The sequence below is a fragment of the Thamnophis sirtalis genome, unplaced genomic scaffold (assembly GCF_051295495.1).
Source record: "Thamnophis sirtalis isolate CommonGarterSnake01/CBP01778 unplaced genomic scaffold, rThaSir2_p1.2 scaffold_2, whole genome shotgun sequence".
Lineage (NCBI taxonomy): Eukaryota > Metazoa > Chordata > Lepidosauria > Squamata > Natricidae > Thamnophis > Thamnophis sirtalis.
The window spans coordinates 33,148,104-33,160,092 of record NW_028261382.1 but is presented as its reverse complement, the minus strand read 5'-3'; the positions used below and the strand labels follow the sequence as shown (position 1 = coordinate 33,160,092).

Sequence of the window (11,989 nt, the reverse complement as noted above, 5' to 3'; positions counted from 1 at the left end):
GATGTGAACCAGGAGAGTCTCTTTTGAAAGACTGCCATAAAACCGAACTGCGAAAAAAAATAGTTTATTTGGGTGGATTAGTTTATGTTTTAGTGTCTTAGTCCAGGGGTCACTAACCTTTCGGACCTCAGGGACCACGGAATTCATAATTTCAAATTATGGAATGAGCCTCTACAGCCCTTTGCCACTTCTTTTTCTTGATGATTTTATTAATTCGCTTTCAACCACTGTGGCAGCATGGAAATTCAACTCTGGGCATCCACAGGGGTTATTTAGCAGAATAACGGCGTTGGAAAGGGACCTTGGAGGTCTTCTAGTCCAACCCTAGACCGCTTCAGACAAAGGGCTGGCCAATCTCTTTTTAGAGTAGAATAGAATTAGAATAGAATGGAAAAGAATAGAAAACTGGAATGGAGTAGAGTAGAGTAAAATAAAATAGAATAGAATAAGGAATAGAATAGAATAGAAAAATGAAATAGAGTAGAATAGAGTAAGGAATAGAATAGAATAAAGAATAGAATAGAATAGAAAAATGGAATGGAGTAGAATAGAATAGGAATAGAATAGAAAAATGGAATGGAGTAGAATAGAGTAAGGAATGGAATAGAATAGAAAAATGGAAAGGAGTAGAATAGAATATAGAATAGAATAGAATAATGGTATGGAGTAGAATAGAATAATGGAATGGAGTAGAATAGAATAAAGAATAGAATAGGAATACAATAGAAAAATGGAATGGAGTAGAGTACAATAAGGAATGGAATAATGAATAGCGTAGAATAAGGAACAGAATAGAAAAATGAAATGGAGTAGAGTAGAATAATAGAATAGTTTATTGGCCAAGTGTGATTGGACACACAAGGAATTTGTCTTTGGGGCAGGACTGGGCTGTTTAAGTTAAAACGTTCCAACATCACGACCAAACAGGATGGGGAAATGGTTCAGGTCAGGACTCTGCTTAGCTCGATCCTCTGGATTGCAAAGAAAGCAGCTCAGTCGCGATCCCGGGGGAAGCGCGCGCACGAGATGCGGACCAGCGCTGCTTTGGCGCACCAACCAGCAGCAAAACCACGTGCGCAAAAGCTCCCCCCCTCTTCGCCCCTCCCCTGCTTTTCCTTTTGCTCCGCCCCTCCCCTGCTTTGGCCCCACCCCTTCCGCCATCCCATAACCTTCCCAGGCTGCAGGAATCGAGCCCCGAGCTGGTTTGCAAAAGAGGATCGGGTGGATCGATTGGCAAAGCCTACCTCTCCAGCCACGTGGGGGCAAAAGCCGCTGGAGTGCGCCCTGCTTTGCGCACGGGGCTTCCCTTGTGCGCCTCTTTTGCGCCCTCGATCCTCAGCCCGCTCCGGATACCCCCCCCCCCACACCCCCACCAGGTGATGGATTTCTCTCCCCAGCCCCCGAAGCCTCCCTGCTCCGGAAATGTGGGGGTTTGGCTTACTAACTAATCTATCAACCTTGCCCTCCTTCCCTCCCTCTCCTTCCTTCCTCCTTTCTTTCCTTCCTTTCTTTCCTCTCCATCCCTCCCTCCTCCTTTCTTTCCTCCTTCCTACCTTCCCTCCTTCCTTTCCTCTCTCCTTCCTCCTTTCTTTTCTCCTTCCTTCCTTCCCTCTCCCTTTCCTCCTTCCCTCCTTCCCTCTTCCTTCCTTCCTCCTTTCTTTCCTTCCTTCCTTTCCTCGCTCCATCCCTCCTTCTTTCTTTCCTCCTTCCTACCTTCCCTCCTTCCTTCCCTCCTTTCCTGCTTCCTCCTTTCTTTCCTCCTCCTTTCCCTTTCTCCCTTCTTTCTTTCCTCCTTCCTACCTTCTCTCCTTCCTTTCCTCCTTCCTTCCTTCCTCCTTCCCTTCCTCCTTTCTTTCCTCCCCTCCCTCCCTCCTTTCTTTCCTCCTTCCTTCCTCTTTCTTTTACTTACTTTCCATCAAGTGATTCTAGGCAGCATAGATGATAAAAACGACAAGATGAAACATCTAACGATAGATATTAATGTTAATCTAACTTGACATTTAAGTCTTTAAAATATTTATCGGCTGTATCTTCCCTCTGCATTTTAAAAAGCATGAAGGCCAGCTTCATGGCTTCACAATAAAACTTTTTTGCCCATTGTTCATCGGTGTTTCTTTGGACAGGATTTCATCTCGGTGGCCAAACAGATGAAACCTTCATCATTTCAGAGGCCTTTTTCTTCTGGAGAAGATCTGGTTTGATCTTGGTTGGGCATCACTTCAAAATGGCCAACTTAGCTGCCGCGGACTTTTACTTGCAGACTCTGGCGAAGAAAATTTGCGCCCAGGAACTCCGTGAACCGCTGAAAAGGAAGTTTGGTATGATTTCTGATACACCAGTTGGCCTCCTTGCTTTATCCTGGAATGTGGAAGAGTCACCTTTCGAGTTTTCCCCACTAATTTAATTTTAGTTTTTAATTTTATTATTTATGGATTAAATTGATATGCTTCCCGTCTTTACTTTACTTTAATAAAATTTGTATGCCGCCCATTCCCATTGGGATTCTGGGCGGCTCACAGCAAAATAAAAGCATTTAAAAATTTAAGAAAAAAATACAATATTTAAAATTAATACATCATCCATACAGTCAAGTGGGGCCGGATATTAATCAACAGCCCCAGGCCTGCCGGAACAGCCAGGTCTTGGTCGCTTTACAGAAGGCCGGGAGAGTGGTAAGGGTCCAGATCTCTGCGGGGAGATTGTTCCACAGGGCCGGTGCAGCTACAGAGAAGGCCCTCCTTGGGGGGCCGCCAGCCGGCATTGTCCGGTCGATGGCACCCGGAGGAGGCCCAACCTGTGCAATCTTATTGGTCGTTGGGGGGTGAATGGCAGGAGGCGGTCTCTCAAGTAGCCAGGTCCAATACCATGTAGGGCTTTAAAAGTAACGACTAGCACCTTGAAGCGGGTCCGGAGACCAATGGGGAGCCAGTGCAGCTCGCGGAGGATAGGTGTAACATGGGTGTATCTAGGTACACCCATTATCGCTCTCGCGGCTGCATTCTGGACCAACTGTAGTCTTCGAACACTCTTCAGTGGAAGCCCCATGTAGAGCGTGTTACAGTAATCCAGTCTTGTTATTGAGTGACTCTGGGCGTTCGAAGGAAGATTCCGATAGAAGAGTAAAGTTGTTTTTAGGGTTGAGCAGAGCAGTAGGGGTTTAAGGTAAAGGTACAGGTTCTCCTCGCACATATGTGCTAGTCGTTTCCAACTCTAGGGGGCTGTGCTCATCTCCGTTTCAAAGCCGAAGAACCAGTGCTGTCCAAAGATGTCTCCAGGGTCATGTGGCCGGCATGACTCAACGCCAAAGGTGCACGGAACGCTGTTCCCTTCCCACCAAAGGTGGTTCCTATTTCTCTACTTGCACTTTTTACCTGCTTTCGAACTGCTAGGTTGGCAGAAGCTGGGACAAGTCACAGGAGTTCACTCCGTTACGCAGCGCTAGGGATTCGAACCATCAAACTGCCGACCTTTCTGATCGACAAGCTGAGCATCGGCAACCCTGATTTCTCTCAGAGATTAAAACTCTTTGAAAGCTCAAATTGCAGCTTTTTATGCAAAGTCACTAGAGGTTTTTTTTTCCCCCTCTCCGATCATTCCATTAATTAAAGTGAATAAATAATAAATCCATTGCTTTGTTTTCAAAGGAGGGCCTGGAAGCAAGCTGAGGGACGAGAGCACTCAGCCCGGGAAGAAGAAGAAGAAGAAGGAGAGGAAGAAAGAAAAAAATCAGAAAAAGAAGAATACAGTGGGGGCTTCTAGGGGCAAATTCAGCCAAGGGCCAGCCAAACCAGCAAGCTACGATGCTAAGAAGACTGAGCCAGTTACTGCAATCACAACTGGTGCCAGTGCAGAGGAAAGAAATGGGAAAGAAACGTTGGTAACACCTGGCGGTACAGGTAAAAATGTGATAGAAAGGGGAAATGAGCCAGACTGGTCTAATGGTGGAGATGCTGACCTAGAAACCAGGAGAATGGGAAATCTAGTCTTGCCTTAGGCATAAAAGCTGGCTAGGTGACTTAGGCCCAATCACCAGGAGACTGAGAGTTCTAGTCCCATCTTAGACGTGAAAGCTGGCTAGATTTTTGGGCCAATCACCGGGAGACTGTGAGTTCTAGACCTGCCTGAGACATGAAAACCGGCTGTGCCAATCACTAGGAGATGGTGAGTTCTTGTTCTGTTTTAGCCCAAAACCAAGCTGGATGACTTTGGCCCAGTTACCAGGAGACGATGAGTTCTAGTCCCACTTGAGGCACCAAACCTGACTGGGTGACTTTGGGCCAATCACCAGAAAACAGAGAGTTATAGTTCTGCCTTAGGCATGAAAGCCAGCTAGGTGATTTTGAACCAGTCCCTCTCTTTCCCAGCCCAACCCACTTCACAGGGTTGTCGTGAAGAAAATAAAGAAGGCTTGTGGTGTGTTGCACGGGTGGGTTATAATTTTTAATCTTTTTTTCCTAAATCCACCCAGGGAATAAAAAGGCACCTGACACAAATTTCGCAATGGATTTCTTGCGGCAGAGGCTACACAACAAAATTGAAGAAATATCTGGGAAGGTAGGATGGAGACATGGGTTTTAAAAGTTAGCTTTCCCAGGTCCAGAGGAAAATGAGTAGTATTCTGAATTTTGCCTTCAGGCCTATCGTATTTTTCAGAGTATAAGACACGCCTCCCCCCCCCTAAAAGAATGTGAAAATGTGCGTCTTATACATTGAATACAGTCATTTTTGGCCTCCCAAAGCCCCCCCCCCATCCCATTTTTGAGAAAAATGGGCAAAAAACAGGTCATTTTTTTGCAAAAAGGCATTTTTGCCTTCCCCCATCTCCTAGAAGCATTGCAGCAGTGGTAGGTTCCGGATTCTGCTCTGCTTTGGCGGAGCGGCACACAGGTGCTGTACGCAGCGTGCGCGGAAGTGCCGAAGAGTTTAAAAACAGGTAAGGATGACAGGTGGGCCCTCCAGAGCACCATACTGGAATGGTATCCGGTGCTCCGGGCAGGCACCGGTACGCCCGTACCGGGGTGTACCACCTGCAACCCACCACTGCTGTGCAGACTTTAACGGGGCTGGGGGAGGGGAAAAATGTCCCCATTTTGGTGAAAATGGGCAACAATGGAGGCGTTTTTGTGCCTTGCTGAAGCCTGCAGAGTGCTCCTAGGGGCTGGGGAAGGACAAAAAATTTTTTTGCTTACTTATCTCTTGGAAATCACGCTGCGTCTTATACTCCGCGGCGTCTTATAGTCTGAATTATACAGTATATAACTTGTCTGGGACTGTAATGATTTCCTATCTTTTCACACCCTCATAGGAAGTTTTTTAAAAGGGCCTTTTTGTGTGGAAATTCTGGAGATTGTGCTAGGAACGAAGTTGCCCACTGGGAACGAGGTTGTCCATTTTGAGCAGGTCAAAATGACATTTTGGATTGTTTCCTATTCCTTGCAGGCCAGCGCCAAAACTCTCTCACCCACCGTGCTGGAGAAGCGCCAGCGAAGGAAATACGAACGAGAGAGAAAGAAACGCCGGAGGAAGGAGATCAAAATGAAGGAGAAATTAGAGAAGGAAACCGCAGAAGAGGCATCGCCCGCCGTGGTTTCGGAGCCCCAGCAGGCGGAGAGCAAACCTGACATCTTGTTTAACAAAGTGGAGATCCATGCAGAAGAGGAGCTGAACAAACTGAAGAAAAAGGAGGTTAAAAGAAAATCCATCAAAGGCAACATAACACCACTGACCGGCAAGAATTATAAGCAACTCTTAAACCGGCTGGAATCTCGCAAAACCCAGCTGGAAGAGTTGAAGGCCAAAGACGAGGAGAAGGCTAAGGAGTTGGAGGCAAAGATGCAATGGACCAATGTCCTTTACAAGGCAGAAGGCGTGAAGATCCGCGATGACGAAGAGAAGCTGAAGGCCGCCCTGAAACGCAAAGAGAAACGTAAGGCCCAGCGTCAGAGGAAGTGGGAAAAGCGGACGGAACAGGTGGTAGAGAGAATGCAGCAGCGGCAAGAGAAACGTCGCAAGAACATCCAGGAGAAGAAGCTGGCCAAGATCGAGAAGAAGAAGGCTAAAGCTCGGAAGAAAGGACGCATCCTTCCTGAAGATCTCAAGAAAGCTGGCCCTAAACGGAACTGAGTTTTAACCCGCTTCAGGTTTGAATGAACAATGTGGGTGTTAAGAGAATCCATCCTCTGAGCTGACGGGGCATGGAGATGATGCAATCAAGTCTGTTTGGGTCAACCCTGGGTTTGAGGAGGACCTCAAGGGTGGCAGATACTTCTTTCTGAAGCCTCTCAACCAAAGTTGAGTCATTGGATTGCCTCTTTCCAGCTGTTCTCAAATTATCCTTTCCTGTTTTAGGGAGTGAGATTTGAAATCCTGTTACATAGAATCATGGGGTGAAAGGATGACATTTATCCTCTTAAATCTGAGAAATGCATTGAAGCAAGGAAGGAATCATTAAACGTTCTATCTGGTCTGCATTCTTAGCTTGCTTGGTGATTTAACCTGTTGCTTTGATTTGGTGTATTATTTGGTATTTGGAACTGTAAACCAACCCAATTGATTTACTTTAAACCAACCCAAGATTTGTCCAGCGTGTTGAAAAGTAAACAACAATGAACCTTGAGTTTTATAAGTTCCTAGATTTTAATTGGCCTGGTTAAACATATTACAGGATGCAGATTTTGTCAGGAACTGGCTTGGGGATGAATCTTTTCCTGGAAATATGGGGTATGCATTCCTCGGGACAAAAACAATAACAGAGTTGGAAGGGACCTTGGAGATCTTCTAGTCCAAACCCGTGCTCAAGCAGGAGACCTTACACCATTCTGTCAAAAAGGCTATCCAATATCTTAAAATCCTCCAGTGGTGGAGTACTCAGAACTTCTGAAAGCAAGCTGTTTCACTGGTTAATTATTCTGACTGTCAGGAAATTTCACCTTAGTTCTAGGTTGAATCTCTCGATTAGACCCCCTTTCTTTGTGGCAACCCTTCAAATATTGGAACATTGCTACCCCTAGTCCTTTTCACAATACTAGACATATTCAATTCCTGCTTCCGTTCTTCATCTGTTTTAGCCTCCAGCTCCCCAATCATTGCATTGTCCTTCTCTGCACTCTTTTCCAACATCTTTTCATATTGTGGCAACCAAAACTGGATGCAATCTTCCAAGTATGTTCTTATCAAGGCATTATAAAGTGGTATTAACACTTGCCGTGATCTTGATTCTAATGCAGCCTAGAACTGTGTTGGCTTTTTTGCCAGCTGCGGTACACACTTGAGTTAAATAAAGCTCATTCTATCCCATTTTCAGTAGTGCTCACTGAAACACAGACAATTCTATCCAAGGTTTGATACGCCAAAGTTAAGCGTCTTTAAATTCAAAAGATTTTTATGTCATGGCTGGTCAGTGAGCACACATATGTCTTTTGCATTGGGCTCTGATTAGGCAGATTTTATATTTGTAACGGGACACGGTGGCTCAGTGACTAAGACACTGAACGTCTCGATTTGAAAGTTTAGTGGTTCGAATCCCTAGTGCCGCATAACTGAGTGAGCTCCCGTGACTTGTCCCAGCTTCTGCCAACCTAGCAGTTCGAAAGCAGGTAAAAAACGCAAGTAGAAAAATAGGGACCAACGTTGGTGGGAAGGGAAAAGCGTTCCGTGCGCCTTCGGCATTGAGTCATGCCGGCCACATGACCACGGAGACGTCTTCGGACAGCGCTGGCTCTTTGGCTTTGAAGCAGAGATGAGCAGCGCCCTCTAGAGTCAGGATCGACTAGCACACATGTGCGAGGGGAACTTTTATATTTGTAATAAAAAAATCAAAGGCAGGAGCTCTGGCAAGCTTGGAATCAGTCCACCCACCCCACCTTAGTCTGGAGAATAATCTCTTTTCAGCCCCATCATACGTGATCCAAAATGGGCGAAATGCATATTTTGGGGGGCATATTTTTAGTGATGCCCAACCCATTCCGTTCAAGGGAGGGGAAAGACGATGGTTACTCTGCAGGAAGATAGACGACCAATAAAAATTATTTGTTTGTTTGTTTGTTTATCCCTGCCCATTAATTGATCCTCCCCATCCCACCCCCGGGAAAGGACCTAAGCGAGAGTACAAGAGCATCCCCTCGCTTTTTTCCCGTCTCCCCTAGCAACCGCGGGGCGTCTCCAGGCAACGGCTTGCTCGAGGACCAGGAAGGGGCTCGGGATTCCCGCAGGTTCTCGCGAGACGAAGGCCGCGCTTCGTCCCGGCGCCCGGGGTTACCATGGCAACCGGAGACTCGTGTTGGAGGTGGCCGTGTGGATGACGGGCCGGGTTGGCGGAGGGAAGAGAGAGAGAGAGATGGGGGGGGGGAATATACTTCAATGTCCCTCCTTCCTTAACCGCCGTTTGCTTTATCTCGTTCTTTCTGTAGCCTAACCCGGGAGGCGCCCCGCCATGTGCAAATCCAGCAAGAGTTCCCATGTGCTCCCCATCACCTCCACGGTGGGGGTTGCCCGGGTCCTGCCCAGCGGGAAGGTCTACAGGCAGATCTTCGACGACGAGGTGCCAAGAGAGCCCGGGAAGGCAGGAAGGGAAGGGTCCCCCCTCCCGCCAAAACCTCAGCTTCAGCCCCCCCCCCCACGCCTTTTTTATGCAGTTGAACTGCACACTTTAGCTGGAATTCGTCCCTCCCTTCTTTTTCCTTCCTTCCTTCCTCCTTTCCTCCCTCCTTCCCTCCCTTTGTTCCTCCCCTCCCTTTCTTCCTTTCACCCTTCTTTCCTCCCTCCCTTTCTTCCTCCCTTTTCTTCCTCCCCTTCCTTCCTTCCTTCTTCACCCTTTCTTTTTTTCCTCCCTCCCTCCCCCTTCCTTTCCTCTCTCCTTCCTCCTTTCTTTCCTCCTTCCTTCCCTCCTTTCCTGCTTCCTTCTATTTGTCTGCCTGCCTTTCAACATCTCTCCCTTTCTTTTATTCTGTACATTTATTTCTTCCTTTCTTTTATTTCTTCCTACCCTCCCTTGCTTTTTCTCATCCTTTTCCTTACTTTCTTCCTCCCTCCTTCCCTCCCTCCACCGTCTTTCTTTCTCTCTGTTCTCCTTCCTGCCTTTCTTCCTCCCCTTTCTTCTTTCCTCCTTGCCTCCCTCCACCTTCTTTCTTTCTATTTTCCTGCCTACCGTTTTTCCTAGCCCTCTCTTCCTTTCTTTTATTCTGTACATTTCTTTCTTCCTTTCTTTTATTCCTTCTTCCTACCCTCACTTGCTTCTTTCTCATCCTTCCTTTCTTCCTCCACCTTCTTTCTATTCTCCTTCTTGCCTTTCTTCCTAACCTTTTCCTCCTTCCCCCTTCCCTCCTTTCACCTCCTTTCTTTCTCTCTATTCTGCCTGCCTACCTGATTTTCTTCCTAGCCCTCTCTTCCTTCCTATTATTCTGTATATTTATTTCTTCCTTTTATTTCTTCTTCCCATCCTCCCTTGCTTCCTTCTCTTTTCTCATGTTTTCCTTCCTCCTTCCCACCCTCCCTCCACCTTATTTCTTTCTATTCTCCTACTTGCCTTTCTAACTTTCTTCCGACTCCTCCCTCCCTGCCTTCCCTCCCCCTCCCTCCTTTCTTCCTTCCTTCCTTTTAGAATTAAATTTCAAAAATAGACAAAATTATGACGAAAAATGAAAAATAGAGAGGGGGCAATAGAAAAAGTTTAAACAGTGATATGCACACACAAAAGAACATTTAGTACAGTTCCAATCATCTCTTGTATGCACTGATGCAAACCTAACATTAAAAATGTTCATGCCTAAGAATCAACTAATAACACCAATATATTATATCCTAGCCTCTTACTCTAAATAAAACATAACCCATAAATGCATAATTAGAATTCTACAAATGCACACTAACAGTACTAGATACTTCTACAATGAAATATCTGTAATCATCTGCTTTTGAATTTAAGCAAATAAAGACATAAACATATAAAACTCCAATGTCACCCAGTATTTCTGTAGACGTAACAAATCTAATAATCAAATCCCAGAATCATTTTTATCTTTATCAAGCAAAATGCCCCCCATTTAGAAAGAACAATAGTCATTTTTTTAATCTTTAATCAAAAGTGGCCTGTCATTTTACTATCAATGTATTTTCATTGTTTTCTTTTTTTCTTGTCTGTTTTTATTATTTTTATTTTGTTTAAATTTCCTTCTTACGTCTTTGTTTTGGTTCATGGTTCTGAGCTGCCTAGAGCAGTGTTTCTCAACCTTGGCCACTTGAAGATGTCCGGATCTGGCTGGGGAATTCTGGGAGTTGAAGTCCGGACATCTTCAAGTGGCCAAGGTTGAGAAACACTGGCCTAGAGTATCTTCATGGCAAGATGGCTGGTAAAAAAAGTAATAATAATTATAATAATAATAGTCTCAACCACTTCTATTTTTCTTCACTTTTCTGTTTTGCTTTGCCAAGATCAACCTGGTGCATGCTCTGGGGCGGGCTAGGAGCAAGATCTCCCGGCATAAAGTCCTTCCAGGAAAGATCCCGTTGGTGAGAAATTTGGAAAGAAGGACCACCTATGGATTCTTGTCCGAACGCCAGCAGACGTGGATTGAGGCAATGCCCAACGATGATCTCACTGAAAATCCAGTGCAATACAAGTAAGGAAGGTGCCAAGCCAGATACAGGGTCTCCTGGTGATTGGCCCGAAATCACCCAGGTGGTTTTAAGGCCTGAGCTGGGACTAGAATTTCACCGTCTCCTGGTGATTAGTCACCCAGGCAGCTTTCATGTAGATGTGGAGCAGTGGTGGGCTTCAAAAAATTTTTCGAACCTACTCTGTGGGTGTGGCCTCCTTTGTGGGAGTGGCTTGCCAGCCATGTGACCAGGTGGGAGTGGCTTGGCCAGCCATGTGACCGAGTGGGGGACCTTGCAAAGACTGCAGATGAAACCAGTTTTTTCCCCTAACCCTAAGAACAGGAAAGACAAAGCCACTGGAATAAAAACCATCAAGGCATTGTGGGAAATTATAAAGGACAGTGCCAGGAAGCTCACAGAACCAGCAACCACCTCACAATTACCTAAACAATGAACCAGGTATCACACAGAAACACCCAAAATCTGGCAAAGCTGCCTTGCACCAACTTGGCCTGCCCCAGTGGTGGGTTTCAAAAAAATTTGGAACCTCTTCTGTAGGTGTGGCCTGCTTTCCAGGTCCACTGGTGGAACCTCTTCTAACCAGTTAGGTAGATTTGACGAACTGGTTCCACCGAAGAGGTGCAAACTGGTAGGAACCCACCTCTGGGTTCTAGAGTCTCTGTGGAGACTCTAGAAAGAGTGCAGAGAAGAACAACAAAGAGGTTGAGGGGACTGGAGGCTAAAAACTACAAAGAACAGTTGCAGGAATTGGATATGTCTAGTATAATGAAAAGAAGGACCAGGGGAGACAGGATAGCAGTCGTCCAATGTTTGAGGGGCTGCCCCAAAGAAGAGAAGGTCAACCTCCATCTGAAGGCAGGACAAGAAGCATCTAGAACTAAGAAGAAATTTCCTGACAGCAAGAACAATAAACCAGGGGAACAACTTGCCTCAAGAAGTTGTGGGTACTCCAACACAGGAGGGTTTCAAGAAGAGACTGGACAGTCATTTGTCTGAAGTAGTGTAGGGTTTCCTGCCTGAGCAGGAGGGTGGACTAGAAGACCTCCAAGGTCCCTTCCAACTCTGTTATTATTCTGTTATTTGTGTCAGTATGAGCAGAATGGAGACCAGGATTTGTGTTGCTAAGCAAAGTGAATCACAAGCCATTTTACGACCCTTTTGCCACGGTTGTTAAGTGAATCTCTGCAATGGTCAAGTACAAGTAGTCCTCGACATACAACAGTTCAGTTAGTGACTGTTTGAAATTAGGGCGGGAATGAAAAAAGCGACTTACAACCGTTTTCCACACTGATGAAAGCATCCCCATAGTCCCGTGATCAAAATTAGGGACTCTTGGCAACCGACTCGTATTTACGACGGTTGTAGTGTCCCGATG

At 45.9% G+C, this 11,989-nt stretch overlaps 2 protein-coding genes across 2 annotated transcripts in view; both read left to right on the top strand.

Annotated features, from left to right (window-relative positions):
- The first annotated feature begins 2,150 nt into the window (after positions 1-2,150).
- SURF6 (surfeit 6) lies at positions 2,151-6,470 on the top strand. Its single transcript, XM_014071224.2, has 4 exons — positions 2,151-2,318; positions 3,645-3,896; positions 4,469-4,554; positions 5,440-6,470. Exons 1-4 carry the CDS (start codon positions 2,225-2,227, stop codon positions 6,121-6,123), a joined length of 1,116 nt encoding a protein of 371 aa, XP_013926699.2. The 5' UTR covers positions 2,151-2,224; the 3' UTR covers positions 6,124-6,470.
- Positions 6,471-8,342: 1,872 nt separating this feature from the next.
- Positions 8,343-11,989, top strand: part of CCDC180 (coiled-coil domain containing 180) — a 54,625-nt gene continuing 50,978 nt past the window's right edge. Inside the window, exons 1-2 of the mRNA XM_087704678.1 lie at positions 8,343-8,539; positions 10,429-10,616. Coding sequence (XP_087560804.1) covers positions 8,432-8,539; positions 10,429-10,616 — 296 coding nt within the window. The 5' untranslated portion in view covers positions 8,343-8,431. The remainder of the gene's footprint in view (positions 8,540-10,428; positions 10,617-11,989) is intronic.